This window comes from Amphibalanus amphitrite, unplaced genomic scaffold (genome assembly GCF_019059575.1).
Source record: "Amphibalanus amphitrite isolate SeventyFive unplaced genomic scaffold, NRLGWU_Aamphi_draft 000602F_arrow, whole genome shotgun sequence".
Classification (NCBI taxonomy): Eukaryota; Metazoa; Arthropoda; class Thecostraca; order Balanomorpha; family Balanidae; genus Amphibalanus; species Amphibalanus amphitrite.
Window position 1 is genome coordinate 359503 of NW_024882096.1, and position 19262 is coordinate 378764.

General features: G+C 49.5%; 3 protein-coding genes across 5 annotated transcripts; all 3 read left to right on the forward strand.

The window, feature by feature from the left end:
* Positions 1-370: 370 nt before the first annotated feature.
* On the forward strand, positions 371-4065 carry LOC122394622 (vegetative cell wall protein gp1-like). Of its 3 annotated transcripts, none has more exons than XM_043391624.1 (7): positions 371-778; positions 1131-1259; positions 1472-1903; positions 2149-2238; positions 2568-2654; positions 3127-3246; positions 3527-4065. In XM_043391624.1, exons 1-7 carry the CDS (start codon positions 487-489, stop codon positions 3628-3630), a joined length of 1254 nt encoding a protein of 417 aa, XP_043247559.1. In that variant the 5' UTR covers positions 371-486; the 3' UTR covers positions 3631-4065. The 3 variants fall into 3 exon arrangements, with proteins under 3 accessions (XP_043247559.1, XP_043247557.1, XP_043247558.1); XM_043391622.1 differs by having other exon boundaries at positions 549-778; positions 1131-1139; XM_043391623.1 differs by lacking the exon at positions 1131-1259 and having other exon boundaries at positions 550-778.
* A 748-nt stretch (positions 4066-4813) lies between these two features.
* Positions 4814-6067, forward strand: LOC122394612 (glutamate receptor 2-like). Its single transcript, XM_043391601.1, has one exon. The coding sequence runs from the start codon at positions 4814-4816 to the stop codon at positions 6065-6067; it is 1254 nt and encodes a 417-aa protein (XP_043247536.1).
* Positions 6068-10856: 4789 nt separating this feature from the next.
* On the forward strand, positions 10857-12632 carry LOC122394630 (ionotropic receptor 21a-like). Its single transcript, XM_043391628.1, has one exon. It carries the CDS (start codon positions 11102-11104, stop codon positions 12461-12463), a length of 1362 nt encoding a protein of 453 aa, XP_043247563.1. The 5' UTR covers positions 10857-11101; the 3' UTR covers positions 12464-12632.
* Positions 12633-19262: the final 6630 nt, after the last annotated feature.

Sequence of the window (19262 nt, forward strand, 5' to 3'; positions counted from 1 at the left end):
GTCCGTACCGGTTAGGGCCAGTTCGGTGCGGCCCTCAGTCAGGACACCTTTGCCGCGCTGAATCGGGCTGGCGCACGGTGGCACCTGACGTATGATTAACTGGATTAAATTGAAGCGACTTTCTGCCCTGCGTTTACCCTATTCAATATTCGTTGCAGCTGGTCCTTTTATGCTCCACCACGCATTACCTTTGGTTGTAGATTCGAAACGGTTTGCGCCAGGAAGTTGTAATTTAGTGACATGTCCGACAAGTCTTAGCAGAATTGGAATGTCTTTGGTTACTAGACAGTCGTTTGAGTGAAATTGAACAACTTCGACAGTCATGGCTATGTAGGTGTATTATGGTATATTTATTTACATTTTATGAAAAGCAGGTAACAATTGCACAAATGTTGCCTTTCTGAGCTGTCGCATCAATTTCAAGAATGGACTTGCCAATGAATTTCTGTGACCGACACCAAGTTCCACCGTGCGTTCCGCTCAGCAATGACTCAGTGCTGCCGCCTGTTTCCTGTACCTGTCCTGTTTGCCCCCCTTCTACCCCACGTCAAGGGGGGGGGGCGGTCCACCGCCGATCCCTACAAGGATTCGCGTGACTTCGGGCCGACGATGTACGATACGGTACGACGAACAGCCGCGGTCACCGCGAGGTCGTCTTGGTCAGTGAGCGAACGCTGCTGGACGTCAGTGTCTGGCACGATGGCGCCCAGGCAGCTGTTGATGTCCCTGCTGCTGGGGGTGCTGCTGCTGGAGGGCTTGACGTCAGCTACGGCACAAGGTAGGTTGGAAAATGGCGTGGGAACCGCTTGGGATTACATGTTTTGATGGGGCAGCCGATAGGAATGTCAGGTAGGTCACACCTAGAAGTAGATACCTAGGCAGGTAGAGTAGCGATATAGGCTGCTTTTGGGATGGATTAATTTCACAAAAGGCGTCTTTTGGGATGGCAGAGTTTCATAAAAGGGGTAAACTACGACTAGTGCACTCTTCCATTTATTTGGCTGCAATTTACGCTCAATCAGGTTTATAAAGAAATTGCGGACGCTTCCATTTGATGTTGTGGGCTACCGTGTAATATCGGACGGGATTTCATTTAGGTATGATCGCCGGTCCTCTCCCCGGTCCCGCAGTGCCTCCAGGTGAGCTGCACTGCAGTAAGGGCGGAGCGTGGTGTCCAACTGGGGAAACGTGCGGAGGGCCCGTCTGCGGCCCCGGGCCACGCTGCTGCAATGAGGCCGTCGATTTTCTGCTCCAGAAACGTGAGGGAGATGACACGGGGCTAGCTGACTATCGTTACTTATCCCTTGACGAGCGTTGTGCTGTGTTTTGTCACACACCTTTTCATGAACCTAGAGACAATTTCTTCGTTATCATTGTCATAATAACTGTTGAAATGATTGGAAATTCGTATTAACATTTTTGCGGTGCAATTTTAACGTGGTCTTACCAACTATTTTTTTCCAATTCGCAGCAATAACTCCTGAGACGTCGTCTTCGCTGCCTGTCGACGTCCTGATTCCGCCTTCAGAAGAAACGCCGCCGGAGCCTCCCCTCAGCCCTTCAACCGAGTCTCCAGCTTCCCCTTCCACCACCCCACCAGGAGACGCGGTGATTGGGGATCCCCTGGACTCCCAGTCGAGACCCAGTCGTCGCCGGCGACCCGAGTCATCCCCCGACTCTCGCCCCAGCTCCCCCTCCCCCGATCGTCCGTCGAGACCCTCTCGTCGCCGAAGGCCGGAGTCGGGACCGGAGGCACCCACTGACCCCTCGGAGGGGGGTCAGTCGCGACCGGGCCGCCGCCGGAGGCCCTCTTCAGGACGTCCGGGCCCCTCGGGACCGTCCGAGCCGGAACAGCAGTCTTCTCGTGGCCGAAGGCGGTGCCGACCCGGAACGAAATGTCCCGGCAAGTAGATCTTAGCAAGATGGTTAACTCTAGTAACTTAGTAAAACTTAGTGGAGAATTAAAACATGTAAAACTTTATAAAAAGGGAATGGTGAGTCCCATTTTCAACATCCGCAGGGCACTACACAGCATTAAATGATATGGCCAAACCTAGATGTTGACAAAATTATTAGTTCATATAATATCTAGCGAAAAAAAAACTAGAGTTAAGGCTGTAATAATGAATGATTCACCTACTTTCACAGACAACTTCCCTTGCGAACAGGGCGGCTCGGCCTGTCCCTCGGGTCAGACCTGCGGAGGCGAGTGCGGTCCCAACACCTGCTGCAGGCGCCGTAAGTGGGGCCATAACTGCTGCTCACGTCTTGTGTGAAACGAAACAAGTGAATTGTGGGCTTATTCTAGAAGTAGATAATCAACATAGTAAATAAACTTCCCCAAACCTTTGTTATAGATTACTTATTTTCTACTGTGGGTCAGTTTATTGAGCTCTACTTAATTGTTGTGCCGCTAAGGCTGTCGATGTTGTAACACCACGACTGACTCTCTCTCTCTCTCTCTCTCTCTCTCTCTCTCTCTCTCTCTCTCTCTCTCTCTCTCTCTCTCTCTCTCTCTCTCTCTCTCTCTCTCTCCATCTCCTTCTCTCCTTCCTCCCTCTTCCCAGGTTCTTCTCAGTGCGGTGAGGGCGGTGATGTCTGCCCCAGCGGGTTCACCTGCGGCCCATGTCCTCTGCCGGGAGGGGCCTGCTGCTGTGAGTATTTGGAAGAAATTGTGTCCCTTTGCTCTAAAAAAAGAGCCTGAAGGTATGAATCGACCAGTGTCAGCACACAAGGACTGTCGAAAAAGAATTGCGTTCCATTTTAGAAAATAAAAAATAACGATAATTGATAATGGCATTCCGTCAGAACCAATAGAGTCCCTTCCTCAGGTGATAAGGACGGACCCTGATTAGTACTACCGATTATGATCCATGAAGATTGCTGAATATGTGATTTGTTCGCTTTTTTTTACTCCGGATGATCGACCCATTTACATATCACATTCATGATCGTGCCTATAGGCCCCTGTAGGTCTATAGGCCTACTTGTCACTGCCCCTACCTCCGTCTGCCGGTAACTGAGGGTCTGTAACAGATCGTCCATCTGTCCGTCTATAACTGCCCACTCTCTCCGTCTGTAACTCTCTACCATTCTCTCCCCCCCCCCCCCCACGTCTGTTCACAGTCCCCAGCTGTGACCGTCCGGACGCCTACATAGCCGAGCCGTGCGGAGTGGAGGGTATCTGTCTGCCCTGTGAGGCCGCCAGCGAGCGACTCTGCTGTCGGCGTCAACCCAACACCTTAGGTGGGTGCCGAGGACGTGATGTTCGTTAGCTAGAAACCACAAATGAAGGTCTCACGGGACCACTTCATGTTAGAAAGGTCCATTGTACGGTGACTTACGACTAACAGCCGGACTGACCAAAGTTGATGAAGACTTGACTTGCGTGCACTTTGTAGTTGCCTAACGTTCCTTTTGGGGCACGAAAGAGATATCACTTAGAACTTTTCTTATTTTTCTTCTGATGTTCTTCTTTTGCCACCTAATTTTGCTCGGTGACGATGTCCCTCTGTCTGTTTTTCAGAGGACTGCCGTCGCCACTGTCGCCGTGAGAGGGGCAAGGAGTGCTACCTGTTTGGGTGTCCCAAGGGAGCGGGCTGGTGCTGCCGTAACCCCACCCCGCTGTAGGGAGAGGACGGCCGCTGATATCCGTATGAAGGACCCCAGAACGGGAATGATACGACGTGGCTACGCATCTACCGCGACTTCATTCTCCATCTCCTCTTCCTGACACACCCACACTTCGGGTTGTTCTTGCGCCCATCGCGACTTTACTTCATAACTTACATAATCTGACTATGCATTCGCCGTTATTTGAACTGGCACCTATCGTTGCATGACCCCAACCGTGACCCGACACCCGCCTATCATGACCTGACCCCCCCCCCCCCCGGCCCGCGAGGTGAACTTCATCATTTCATTCCTGTTTTATTCCAGACGAGTTTCCGCGAAAAGCGGCCGATCCTCGAGTCCTTTCTCGTCTGGCAATGCATTATCATTGTTTGTTATCATGGAATGTACTGATGTAATACATGCTGGTCAAATACATTTGAATGAAAACTATGTTCTAAAAATCGTCCAAACGTCTAGTTCGTTCTATGCATAAGACACTGTGTGCGAGCTTTTTCTGGTCATGTCGATCATCATAACCAACATTACGATCTTGGCATTCTGCTAAGTACCCGATCAATCGTAGTTTCAGCTTGTTCTCGTAGTTTCGAGTCCTCATACGCTTTAGGACAGCCCATGGGCATAGAAGGTCACTTCAAAAGCAATTTATCCTCCCATTTGACGCTGCTGTGGCGGGGAAACCCGTCTTGTACAAACACACAATGATGCACTTGGTCTAGTGACAGTAATGACTGGCAAATCGTCCATCAGAGCTGGTGTCCCCACGGGGTGCTACTTCAAACGAGGCTCCTCACTCAGTTCGATTTTATCGGCTGTCGCTGGCTCGGCATCGGTTATGTTCACTACTCAGTGCAGCGTTGCACATGGGGTGAGGCACTGGTGCCTGGTGACGCTACTGGTCAGTAGCGTGCATACATAGCTGGCTCCAAGCAACCACTGGCTCGCACCAGTTCCCTGTCGTTCAAGGCGAATTTCTCGCCACTCCGAACACCGAAGTCTCTTCCAAAATGTCTATTGGACATCGCCAAAACTGAGATCAGCTTGGGAAGTCATGAAGCGTCTAGACAATCTAATCTCAGTGGGTGAGAGATGGTCGGAAGAGACACCCTTCTCCAGCGGGTCATTCGGAGAGCTGCGTGTGGCTGCATTCCACGATCCTCCATACGTATCGATGGAGAAAATGGCAAATGGCAGCTACGCCTACAGCGGGTACTTGTACGACATCTGGAAGCTGCTTGCCGGGAACCTCAACCTTCAATACCGGATGGTGGAGCCGGAGGGATGGGGATACGGCAACCGCCATCCCAACGGCACCTGGTCTGGCATGGTTGGCGAGCTGTTTTATGGCAGGGCCGACGTGGCGCTGACCTGGCTCCTCGACCGACCGGACCGCAGCTCTGTCGTTGACTACATTCACATTGCCATCGAGGAGAATTACGACGCCTTTCACATTGTTGGAGGGACTGAAGATGTTCCTCAAACTGCTGCACAGATGGTGGGATCGTTACTGAGGCCGCTACACGCCCACGTATGGTGGGCAGTGTTCGGTGTGCTGCTTGTCCTCTCTGTGGCGCTTCGAGTCGTCATTTACTTCAATCAGGGCTATGGAGAAAGGAGCCAGACTGCGACCGAGATGTCACTCGGCTCTTGCCTGTTCTACAACTACATGTCTCTAGTTGGACAGAGCTGGGCCATCGTACCAACCTCATCATCAGCCAGGATCGTGACCATCATCAGCTGGATGATCAACATCATCATCGTCAACAGCTTCACGGCCAACCTGATCTCGGATCTCGCCGTGGTATCCGTGCATCGTCCGATCAATAGTCTTCGTGAGTTCACCGAGCAGCCAGGCTGGAAGCTGGCTATGCAACCTGGGTACGGTGTCGTCAACGACTGGCAGACAAGCCCCGATCAGTACGAGAGAGAAATCTACCGAAGGATAACGAGTCACGACGGCGTCATTGATTTGGGTGATGCTCAGTCGTTTTGGCTTACGACCCAGCCGAAGGTGATGACTTTTATTGATATAAAACAACTGAAGTTGAAGGTTGGAGACGCCGCCTGTTCCCTTGTGCCACTACTGAACCAGCCGGCCAAGCTCACCCCCAACTACTTTGTGATCGCTAAGGGTCAGCCAGCACTGAGGAGACTCATGTATGCCGAACTTCTGAGGATCTCAGAGCTGGGTCTGATGAGTCACCTAAAGCTCAACAGATTCAGCCGCATCGAGAACATGTGCACTTCTTCATCGGACACCAAGGCCATGTCTTTGGGGAACACCTTGGCCTCCATCGCACTGGTTCCTCTGGGAGTGGCCCTCGGCCTCGCAATCGCCGTACTGGAGAATCTCTGGGCCAGGGCAGTCACTAAACGACCTGTCACCGGGGCAGCCGACAGACAGCACTTTATAGTCATGAAACTGGTGTCATGAAGGTTTCCTAGGCCGGGAGCTGTAGTAGGCCGTTTAACTAAACGTTCCATTCTAGGCACGAGGATGTTGTAACGTCGTATATCTTTCGACAGCAGTAGGCTGCATTGGTTGTTACGTCATCTTCTTTGTGAGAAAGTTCCCGTTCCTGCCTGATAGTCTGTGAGAGATGTACATCTGTTAGGATATGGTCAATTGTGTCATTCGTCTAAATATAGTCACCGTGACACTGCAAAACAGCACTTCTTCGAAGGGTCACGAAATCAGTTTCGAGACTACACAGAATAGTTGATGAATATCAAATGACATGCGATAGGAGCACTGAACAAGTATATTGAATGTGTAATGTCAGCAATTGTATATTTTTCATTGAGGTCGTAATTAAGAAGATTGTAGTTAACTGCGCATGTTAAACTGCGTAGTTAAGCTCAATGTTAGTTTCACCAATGAGTCATTTGTAACGGACTCATTTGTTAGTGACCGGGCATCGGTACACTGCCTCAGTGAGGATAGCCTGGCGGCTACACGAGTGCGTGCTTGTCCTACTGTATGCACCTGTCGAGTATCATATATGCCACCATAGTTCTCTAATATAGGAATATCCCTCCTCTCTTCTGATATAGAGCCATCATAGCAAAATTGAGCTTGAAGAACTCGAAAGCTCATAAGACGGATCTCATCATTGAAGACCATGGCATGAGTATGATGATAGTGCCGTCAGTATAAACTTGAACACCAGATAGAGGTATAACTGTAGAAGATGATGGCTTCCATTGCCATCACCAGAGTTATGTAGGATAATCTATACTGACTGATCGATTGCCTGCTATGATCGATGGCTAAGCATCTAAGCATCTCCCATGTTCGACCTTCCTCCCTTTGTCAGGGCGCGCGGCGCGTCTATTAGTAAAGTAATCTTGGGCACGCCTGTCCATTAGGCGTCCACCAGTACCATTTGACGTGCGTCCAGTAGCTACTTCGCAACAACAGCTGCAGGGACTGCACAGCCAACGAGTCAACAATGAGCAGCACTCAGCAGAGACTAAGTGTATATCGATGGCTAGTCGTGGCACACCGTCATATGTCTTAAAGGTAGTGTGCCAGCTTTCCTGGACCGTATGGAGTTAATGGCCCAGATAAGGAGAACCGGATTTTTAGAACTTATCCATACCTTCAAAACTCATGGAAACGTCTTAAATTCTTCAAATTTTGAGTACCCCAGTGCGAAATTCGCCCCGACGGGTTGTCGGTCGTACCCCAACCACATTTCACACCACTATGAACAATAAATGCACACACTGAAATCGCTATTACAGATATGCTCATCCAATCAAGTTTCGATAAACCCGTTCATCATCATCTCCTGCGGTTTCGAACACGCCTGTTAGGTGGTGCGGTAGACCGCGCCCAAAGCCAGGGCCCCGGTAACGTGAGGTAGCCGAGTCGGGGCAGCGTGCGCGCTGACCCAAGCCGGGGCCGCGCGTCCTCCCGGTGTCATGTGATAGCCCGGGGCTGCCCGCGGGGATGCGGTAGACCGCGCCCAAAGCTGCGGCCCTGGCTTGGGTCAGCGCACGCTGCCCCGACTCGGCTACCCCACGTTTACCGGGGCCCTGGCTTTGGGCGCGGCTTCTGCTCATACTTTGTGGTGCGGTGGTGGTGCGTCGGGCCGCGCGCTCTGACTTCGGCCAAGAAAAATGCGTCAGCTGATCATTGTCATTTCTGCCACTTGCGTGTGGTGAAATGGTACGTGCCCTAATCCACGAAGAAGAAGAAGTGTGGTGAAATGGGGTCATAACTTAACCCTCGCCGGACCTATTGGTTTTCTACATACGCGCCGGCCGAGGGGGGGGGGGGCGGGTACGACCCCCCCTCGCCGTTTCGCCCCTGGTGGAGCTAGCGCGTCGCGGAAAAAACGAGCGTGTGCGCCGTTACGAGACGCAGAGATTGGTACCCGATTTTAAGGTCCTAGGTCAACCGGTGACCTCTGAGGTCAGGTCAAGTGCCCCAAGGTACGGTTCAGTTTTTGTTGAATAACTTCGCTAAAAACGGTCGCAGAGCGCCGATTTTGGCAGCATCGTGTTCGTCTCGCTCAGGCGCGTCGAATGATGTACTTTTTGTCCGGGTCAGGTCAACTTGGGGTGTTGACCTCAGGTCAAGGTCAGGTCAGCACCCCCAGGTCACGAAGTTGGTCGAAAGAGGTCATGTCGCATATCATTCGATTCGGCAGGTCTTCCTGAGTCCATTGGTGGCTTTCCCAACTCGCTAGCTAAATTTGATCGAGAGTTATTGACGAAAAACTAATATGACCTTGATGACGTCATAAATGACGTCACGCAAGGTCAACATTGCAAAAGTGACGCATCTAACCTTGCAAGGAGTGCATCAAATCACGATTCTGTGTGCTTGAGATAGTTGGAGATCGTTCCCGGCGCCAGAATAGCAGTTTTCATTTTTCCCCATTGACTTATAATGGTTAGGTCACGAAAATGACCTGACCTCATATGACCTTTAGGAAAAATCCGAGATATACAAGTTGTGGGACTCATAATGGATACTAGATCCTGCAAGTTTCATTTCCCTGTGAGATCTCCTCTGGCAGTGAGGGCGTTGCGAAGTTGCGACATCTGAAGACCGTGCAGAGGTTCACTTATGACGTCATAGGTCAGTGACCTGACCTGACCCAAAAATGCGGTTGGTGTCAAAAGATCCGGCTTGGATCAAAGGTCAGGTATGCCAAGTTTCAGCTCTCTATCGCCAGCGTGTTCGGAGCTATCGCGAAAAAACCCTATGGGGGGGGGGCGGCACCCGCCCCCCCCCCCCTCGGCCGGCGAGGGTTAAGAGACGGCTTTTTCATATCAATTATTTTACATAAAATCATATTTCAAACCATAAATAATGTTCGACAGCCAAATAAAAGAAACAATACCAATACAGGCTTACAGTTTACGGCTCGACATTGTGCTGTCTACGATTAGACAGCTGATAACTCATTCCCGTACGTCGTAACTCTATAATGACCTTTGCTTATTGTCACATGTGCGCCGCATTCGCGATTGTTGCCGACGCCCGTTTGCAGGCCAGCCCACTACAGTTGTTATACATATCGAAAAACCGATAAACTTTTAGGCGAAAAAGGCACTATTCCAGGCCCATTTTTGATTTTTTTTTGCGATATTAGATAAAAACAGAAGCTTCTTATCCTAGGAAAAATAAAATGGGAAATCTTTCAAAGGTGGCACACTACCTTTAAAATGGGTCATCACTGCATTCAATGCTGCTGCAGCTTTACATAAAGGTCACTTTGCTTACAGTCATCGGCAATTTGCTACGGTGGTTTTTCAAATGACACTCGCTGCATGGTATTCTACAGTGGCGGCAGAACACCTTCAATTGGGGGGGGGGGAGGGGGGCACTGCTGACTTGGTCCCATTATTTCTATGGAACGCCCATAGGGCTATTGTTAAAATGCCAAAATCAAAGGGGAACACGGTGCCCCGGTGTCCCCCCCCCCCCCGTTCCGCCGCCTATGATGTTCTATCATGATTATGTCTTCACGGATAATTCTCAAATCACGCTCGCCGAAATTAAGCTTTAATTAGTAAGGGAATTTGGATCCGCTGAAATACTCAGGCATTTTCTATCCGTCATTTGCCAAAATCACACTCTAACGACTGACCCGTCTGCAAAGGTCTAACATTTACTTGACCTCTCGAGTTGAATTGTAATAGTGGATGCTAACGTTTGCAGCTGAAAAGATGCTATCGATCCATCTGAAACTTCAAACCGCAAAGACAACGGTCACCGACGGTGACATTTTGCAACCCCACTAGCTCATACGAAAGCAAGTTCAACAATTCTGCTTCCGAAAGGTTTAATCCGCAACGACGAAAAATTAACCGTTATATGAATGTCTGAGCAGCTTGAAGTCGAGCTCCACCTGATTCATTTAGTCTTGTCGATCTGATTTAATGAGACTGGCGATTGGCTGAGGCCTGAGCGACAGTGACGCCACCACTGATAAAGCTGCTGATTGAGGGAACATCGAGACAGTTGGACGTTAGAAGGGGTCTCATGGACGACTGGAGTGGCTCCGTGGACGGCTGGAGCGGCTCCTTGGACGGCTAAAGCAACTCCGCTCTCTGGGCGACTGGCATGGTCATCAGTCGGGAGGAACTGTCAACAAACGGCTGGGACTGTCGTCAAACAGCTAGAGCTGTCATCAAACGATTGGAGCTGTTCTCAACTAGCCAAACCTATCATCAAAGCGACTGGAACTGTGACGGATTCCGAGCAGTTGTAATTCTTCTTGTACAAGTGAAGAAGTGAGTCGGATAACTGGTGCGACTCTTGAACGGCTGGAATGAAACATTGACTAGGAAGTTGGACTTCCTGCACTGGACGACCGTCAGAGGCACTGCGATGCTCTGGTTCCTATTGTTCGCTCTGCCCGCGTTGGCCGAGCCCGCCCCGCTGGCAGACCTTCTAACCCTAATATCACGCCGCGCACAGCCCTGCCAGGTGGTTTTCGCCACCGAAAGGCACGTGCTTCCCGTCGAAACAGCAACGTCAGTCGACTGGTCGGCGCCTCTTGTGCATCTGGATGTGACGGAAACTGATGGCAGTCTGTCCCGACTGATGGGCGTGCGTCGTGAATGTCTGCTCTTCGTGCTAGCCTGTGTGAGGCTGGAAACCTGTGGCGCCTTCTTGGAGCGTTATGCCGATACCTTTAGCAGACAAGCACGCTTCGTGGAACTTACTGAGGAGAATGCGACATTCGCGGCAGCGGCGCTGCGTCGGCCTCCGCGAAGTCAGCTCCAGCACTTGGTTGTGGTGGCTACGTCGTTCTCAGCCCCACCGACTGCAGTGCCGGTTCTTTCTCACAGATTCTTCGTCCGCGGAGAGGGCATCACAGCAGGAGTGGTGGCGCACTTCGCGGCGTCCCGACTGTGGCCAGACGAGGAGCTGTTCCCAGACAAATTGTCCGACCTGGGTGGACGCAGATTAAAGGCTGTAACTTTTCACTATCCACCTAAGAACATGTTGTTGAAGGCCGCCGATGGATCCACGATACACGACGGCCTCGAAAGTCGACTAGTGCTCGCCTTCGCGTCAGTGCTCAACTTCGTGGTGAACTTCAGCACTCCCTCCGACGGTGGCATGTGGGGAGGCCGGGCAGCCGACGGCACGTGGAATGGCCTTCTTGGCGACCTGCACCACGACCGCGCTGACATCGGCATGGCTAACCTCTTCCGCTCTGCCGACAAACTTCGCGGTATCGACATGACAGTACCATACATGACGGACTACGCTTGTTTCTTGGCGGCCGTCCCGGAGCCACCGCCTCACTACCTGGCACTGGTGAGGCCCCTCAGCTGGCGCGCCTGGATCGCCACGATTTTCGCTTTCGTCGCCTCTGTTCCCGTGCTGTGGGCGCTGTCTGGTACCGCAGATCGTCGCTTTAAGAGCTTCACCTACACTGCGTTCTACGGGTTCGGTGTGCTGATGCAGGAAGCCATGGAGGCTGTACCGAGGCTTCGGAGAGCGCAGCTGTTCCTAGGCCAGTTCTGGGTGCTGGCGATGGTAGTGGCATATGCATACCGGGCTAACTTGGTGGCGTACCTGTCGGCGCCAGCACCGGCAGTACCTCTGGACACCACGCATCAGCTCCTTGCAAGCGGACTGACTTGGGGGGTTCGCGCAGGCGGTGGATGGGAAGCCTGGTTCCAAGACTCTCCCGATCCAGTGGCACGCCGTCTCGCCGACGGGATGCAGTTCGTCAGGAGCTTCTCCGAGGGCGTAGAACGTTCACGACGGTCCCGCTTCGCCTTCATCAACTCGAAGCAATCGCTACAGTATCTGGTGGTGACAGACTTCACTGACTCACGTGGCATCGAGTCCATGCACGTATCCCGCGAGTGCTACATCCCTTTCAGCGTAGCGCTTGGTCTACCCAAATACTCTCCGCTCACCGGTAAACTAAACCAGATGATCCAACGTGCCATCCAGGCCGGTCTCGTGGACAAGATGTTTGACGATGTCCTCGCAGGTGTACAACGTCGCCAAGGTTGTCGCGCGGCGGAGAGTCAGGGGCACACTGACGCGCTCTCACTCAATCTATCACATATGCAAGCACCACTTAGTCTTCTGGTACTCGGTCTTATTGCCTCCAGTGTCGCATTCATGGTTGAGCTGCTCTTGGGTCGACTAAGACCAGTACGCGGCTGCAAGGAGAAGACCATGTGGGCTACCCCCGTCGCTACATCTCTTCCACCGCTGAGGCGAGATGTTGGTTCAAAAAATGGGATCAAGGATACAAGAAGAAGTTTGAGTTCGCAACCCTCCACTAGCCAAGGCAACTCGTGTGACGGGGACACAAAGACGGAAAATACTACTCTCTGAAGACTGATCGATCAGATGCGTAAAAGACATTGACACTTGAGTTATCTTTATTTTCGAACCTCCACAGGGCTTTAATGTGCCTGCGTTATATTTTACATAACATTTTGAGGCGACAGGTAGTGCCAGTCTGCGGACCAGTCCCATCACGAAGTTTCTTCACTTTTCTTCTGTATTTGGTGTTGCGTGATTCCCTCACATTGCGAGCGTGCCTAAAACGTAGAAAATATGACGGGAAATTGTCATTGTCCTTCACATTTTTGAGTGGAGTCACCCTCACCCTACAGTTGTATAACCATGAAACGAACGCAGTCACGAACGTACTACCTATTTTGCATCAAGAAGTACCTAACGTTTACATTTGTTGTTGAGTGATGCTAATTCATTCGATTGTTTGCAGGAAAGAGCCGACCTTTTGTTGACCATAGTTTCAATGCAGGGTACTGTTCACAGGTCCGGCTGGACCTTTAACCCTATCACTGGTGGGCTTTCTAGACTACGTTAACTGGTGGAGGGAGGGGGGCAATTGGCCCCCTTGATATCTCGAAAACTAAATGTCCGATCTTTATGGGACAAACGTCATTCGATCGCTCTCATCGTGAACTCTCAGATTGACTATAAAAAGCCCAAAAATGGGGGTCCTGGAAGCAAAATTTTTCGAAAAATTGCGTTTTACACCTCATCACTAATAATGTTATAAGTTATAACTTCTTTCTTTTTGACCGATTTTGATGAAACTTTAGGGGAACCTTCTTCATGAACTTCTTCATTTATATTTTTATATTTTCCTTTATTTTTATATTTATTATTCTTCATTTATATTTTCCGGTATTTTGGATATTTCAAAAATCATAGGCGGATTCAGGTAAGCTAGCTTGGGATGATGTTTTGAGTTTTTGTCATGGTATGTCATGTGTCATATGACATGCTGTGTCATATATCATGTAAAATATGCAATGTGAGCACAAAATACATGTTTTCGTTGAGCATAGGTGGATTCAGGCACGCTAAGACGGGGGCAGTACATTAACATTACCCCCCCCCCCCCCTTTCTCGGGCACCTAAATCCGCCTGTTCCAATATTTTCATTGTAAAATGACGTCACATAGTCTTTAGGTGCATACATATGACGGGAGGTGCCACTGATCACCAGTACAAACCTAAGCAAGTCGCTGCTTAGCGGCAAATGTCGGAACTGTCAAAGCTGGGCCAAAACTACCCCCGAGAAACTCGTCCTGGAGACGCCTCTCTGCATGCTAGAAACTCAAAAATTTTGCACAATGTGCCCAATGAATAGCGAGGAAAAGTCACCAAATTTCGAGCCCCTAGCTTAAGTGGTTTTCCGTTGAGAGCAAAAAAAAAAAACTACAGGTGGGGACCGATTCGCCCCCCCCCCCCCCAACCACCACCGCCAGTAATAGGGTTAACGACCTAAAGTGACTTTTAGTGAACTGACTACACAACCAGCAGCGGGGATGGAGACTTGATGGAGAAAGGTATTTGTTGTTTCGCTATTCAGGGCCCGCCCTTACAAGATCGCAGTGCAAGACTGCAACGAATACCGCATTGACTGTTCACTAATATGGCAATGAAAGGCACGACCAGTAACCTCTTACGACAGTGCCAGCGCACTTTCCTTTGACGAACGCGACACAAGGGAAACCATCAATCCATTGCACTGTCTCAGTCCATCGGCGTGGAAGCTAAATGATGATTCTTGTTCTATCAGCTCTAAAGCGGTAAAGTAGCATCGGTGTTTTACCATTAATCAGCTAGCAATGGTGCGTTGGGTGTGCTGATAGTGATGACCGTTGGAATAAAGTGTGATCCATGGAGTTGAATCGATCGCTCTGTCATTTGAGTCAAACTCTGTCATGGCGCAAAATGAGGGTATGCCAAGCAGTGACGGAATAAAATGTACTTTGTGCGCTGAGGTCACTGGCTATGACCTGGCGACCTGACTCGGATATTTTGCAATATACGGAAGTGCACGTCAGTTCTGTTACGACCTTCAGCGGCCAGAGACGCGATATATTAATTTACGACTGATTAGTCCCGATGGCAGCTGATGAGTGTCTTTGAGACTCGGCTACCGACGTCAATTAGAATAGAGCCGTCCTAAAATGGTCATATCAGGCAGAGAACGAAACAGCCGGTAGAAAGTTCATCTATGTTATGCCTATTCTTCTAGGAAACCAGTAAAAGGTTAAGTAATGCAATAACTTGAAAGCAAAGAGTCTGATTGCATGCCTACGTTTAAGAAGACGTATAGACTTTTCGATGAATAATCAAACTGCAATAAGTTACTTCGGCGTAGAGCCGATGTCAAAGGGTACGAGATATCAGTGAAGGCTAGTGGGATCAGTGAATATGATATGCGGTACTGACTACTGATGGCAAAATGGGCCGGAGGCCAAGAGAGTCGCTGGCGGGCTGCTTAGAACTTGTTGATAGGATGGATACACATGCATCGAGTCTGACTATCTTTAAATTGGTGTTGCATGTATGTAATTAACTGAAAAAGTTGGATATTTTTGCGGTTTTGCTCTTATACCTGTCTGATTTCCTACCTGTCTGGTTATTTAAATGCCTGGTTATTTAAATGTTGTGAACTCCAGCCTTTCTAACGGAGTAGTACCGCAGGACTGGAAACACGCTCTGGTTACCCCAATTCCGAAAGGAACGAGGGCTACCGAGCCGTCCGACACGCGTCCCATCTCCATCCTGCCTGCGATTATGAAATTAGTTGAACGTGTCGTGCAAAAACAGTTGGTCTCTTATCTCGAAGAAAATTTCCTTCTCTCGGACGCCCAACACGGTTATAGAAAACAACGTTCAACGGAAACCGCGCTTCACGTCTTTACTGATCATGCTCTTCAGGCAATGGACAATGGTAACATTTGTATCTTGGTACTACTAGACCTCTCAAAATGTTGATGTTGTTCCTCATGTTACACTTCTCGACAAATTGTCTGTGTACGGTATTGAAACCACATGGTTCCGTGCCTATTTGGCTCACCACTCGCAGCAGGTCCAAGTGAGGTGCGCGGACGGTTCGACACTGCTGTCGGACAGCAAGGCTAACGCGATTGGCGTATACCAAGGCGGCGCCCTGAGTTGTCTCATGTACATGCTGTACTCAAACGATCTGTGTCTGTGTGTTCCCGATGACGTCACGGTAGTCCAGTATGCTGATGACACCCAGCTGATGGTTACTGGCAAGAAGAGCGACTTGAATCTGTTGACCGCGCGTATGGAGGATGCACTGGGTCGAATGTATCAGTGGTTCTGCCACAATGGAATGAGACTTAACCCTCGCCCGCACATGCCATTTTCCCATCCTAGAACGCACATGGGGGGGGGGGGTGGTTGCCACACACCCCCCCCGCGCCATTTCGTTCCTGTTGGAGATAGAGCTTAGCGGTAAAGACCAAAAAGATTCTTTGGGAAGAGACAAATCCAATGATACCCAGTTTTACCTTCTCAGGTCAGTCATTGACCTTCCAGGTCAGGTCAAACTAAAAAATGTTGCTGTTTTGGGTCACCGTTGGATATCAAGTGCGCTGCTTATCAAATACCAATGACGATGCTGTTTTCTGGTGCCAAGCCAGCTAGAACCTCTTTGTCACACTACCCGACCAGAATTTTGCTGCTGAGGTCATTTCAGGTCAAGTTAGGTCAAGGTCAATTATATGTGTTTGTATGTCTGTGTGTGTCTGTGCGTATACTGATGTGTGCACCGATTGTTTTTGGGTCCATATTACACGAAATCATGATCTGAGAAGCTTTTACCAAAAATGCAGTCAAAAAACTTCACAAAAAGTAAATTCGGCTTGCCTAAAACGCAATTATCTTAGATGACCTAGGTTGACCTTGACCCTGACCTTGACCCCTGTACATCGTCGAACAACATGTTCCATGATAGGTGGGAGGTAAGACTGGCAAAAAAGGCCGAAATCAGGGTGTCAAAAGCTCACAAGGCCCATGGCAAACGCAAGATGTTGAGAATTGGCCATTTGGGTCATGACATGACCTGAGAAACAAGGTCATATCTCCGAAACCAAAAATCACAGAAACTTGAAATTTTCAGTGGACATCAAGAAAGGATAGAGGAGCAGCTATACGAAAAATCAGCCTTCTAGTTCTAAACATGTTGAGTGCAGAGCAGAAAGACTACCTGGGGGGGGGGGTGGCAACCCCCCCCCCCCCATGTGCGGGCGAGGGTTAATGCTGCGAAAACACAGATGCTTGTGATCGGTACCCCAGCGATGCTTCGCAATTTGCCGCCTGTCACGCTGACTTTCTGCTCTACCACCATTACAGAGTCAGAAACTGTTAAAAATCTAGGAGTGACGATCGACCGTCACCTCAGCTTTGTGTCCCATGTAGACGGTGTGGCGCGGAAATGTACCGGGATGCTGACAGCGCTACTGCACGCTCGTCACGTTATACCGCGGTCAGCACTGAAGCCGATAGTTGAAGCCCTGGTTGTATCTGTGCTGCGGTACTGTCTGTCGGTGTACGGCTCGTGTGGTGAGGTGCAGTTAGGACGGCTGCAAAAAGTTATAAACTTTTGTGCACGCGTTGTGTCCGGTCGGCGACGACGTGATAGCGTGGCGGCTGTCATCAAGCAGCTGAAGTGGTTGACTGCCAGGGATTTGGTAACATACCACACAGTGAGTGCTGTCGAGTGTATCTTTGTGTCGGAGCAGCCGGAGTACCTCAAAGGTACGCTGGGGCAGCGGGCTAGCCAGCGGCACCGGCACAACACTAGGCAGGCCAGCTACCTCACCCTCCCCTTCATTCGAACGGAGTCGGGAAGACGTAGATTGTGCTACCGAGGTGTGACTCGTATGAACGAACTTGGAGTAGAACCAGGGACATTGTCGTACCGGGCGAACATCCGAAAGGTGCTGCTGTCTAAGCAACAGACATGAGCAATAGCATGTATGGGTGCGTGTGTGGGAATTATGCGTGCTGCACACTGTTCCTCGTTTTGTATCACATTATCATGACGTGGACATGTGAAAAGCCTCACTATTGAGAGGACCTTGTCTGAATATATCTGTAATCTGTAATCTGTAATCTGTAATCTACGCCACATCACCTAATTATAAGATATCGCAAGTCGTTAACGATCTGCGATTGCTTTTGCGATTAGTTTGTGCAATAAATACGACAATGCAATGCATAACGCAGGTATGTGTCAATCTGGTATTTTGTTTCGTTGTTACCCTCTTCATCGCTTCATGTTCAGGTTTTTGGTCTCACTGACTAAGTTCGCAATCTTAATGGCTCAGATTGTGCCTTTACCACGTAGACAGTCGCGTCAGGCGGTTAAGGACATATGTGACCGGAGGGCGAAGTAATGAAGTATATAAAGGCCACCACCTTTCCTGTCGGGGACCGGTATTCGAGCCCGGAATGGGGATGCGTGTGGACGTAGATGTCTTTCTGTATCATTGCGTCAGACGCAATGCGTCTTTAGTTTATGTGCACATACTGGTTCATACCAAACATAACCGCCTCCTAACAAGAACACAAGTTACTTACGCGATTAGCTCAGCACGTTTTATGGCTCCCGGCGTGGCGATCCTCGACCACCTTATCATTCCATTCTAACTCATAAATGTTACGCTTGTTTGACTGACCTGCCTATATCTGACGTACATACGCTGGGCCGGGGCAGCCTTATTCTGCAAACTTTTTCCTGGCACGAAGTGACATTTCTTAGCACTGTCGTAAACGCAAGCGTTTACCCTGAAGACGCATTCCGCTTGATTGTTCTACTTCTTTGTCACGCCACTTAGTTGAATTTGTTGGAGTTGTGGGAAGATGGGATTGCAGCCAGCAAAAGTTGAAGTTAATACATCATATACGGTAAAGCAAGTGTAAAATATTTTGCAGTGGTCGAATTACAACATCAAATGCGATCCGTTTTGAATTTATTGATACGAGCGCACATTTGTCGGCCTTTCCGGTAAACTAAAAATGATATTCAATAGCACTAGGAATTACGTTTGAGGTGGACCCTGATATTGATCATTGTAAGCACCATTATTTCACCTAAGCTTTGTATATATACATTTTGCTCATCGCAAATGGATAATCGGCCCAGACAGTCGATTCTAAGTTGGCAGGCCAAGTCAGAAATGAATCAACCACCCTCTACCAACATAAACGAAGAATAAATGGAAAAGAAAGAACTGGGGACCTGCGGTTTAGCCAACTGTTGACTACTGGCGTATTCAGAGTGGGCATTCTTAGTAAAATTGCTCTTTTTTGCTCTACTTGCTTATGGTTAGCATCTAATACACAACAGTTTATGTTCACTGTTTATGTTCACAGTATTGTATACTGTTTTGTTCACTGTTTATGTTCAGTCTCTCACCCACGACTGTTTATGTTCACTGTTCATGTTCACTGTTTTGTTGACCCTGTCACGTTCGGCTGCCGCGGCTTGTTTTTGACTTTTCACTTTCAATAATGGTTGACCAGTGCTTGGCGGGTCGGTGCCGGTCCGACGAGTGCCGCGCTGACCCCTACACCTACCCTTCACAGTCCTTCAGCTTGCGCACACACAATCACACATTCTACTGTCCTTCAGCTGTACAGAACAACACACAAATCCTGACATCCCCAGAACACACACCTTACACTGCAATGACATCCTTAGCACATCCTTCTCAACACATCACAATTAAACAATGGGAGTTGTTTGCACTATGCCTCATAACAAAACTACTTCTAATCATCAGCGGTATCGAGACAAATCCAGGACCAAACATCAAACAATTAAATT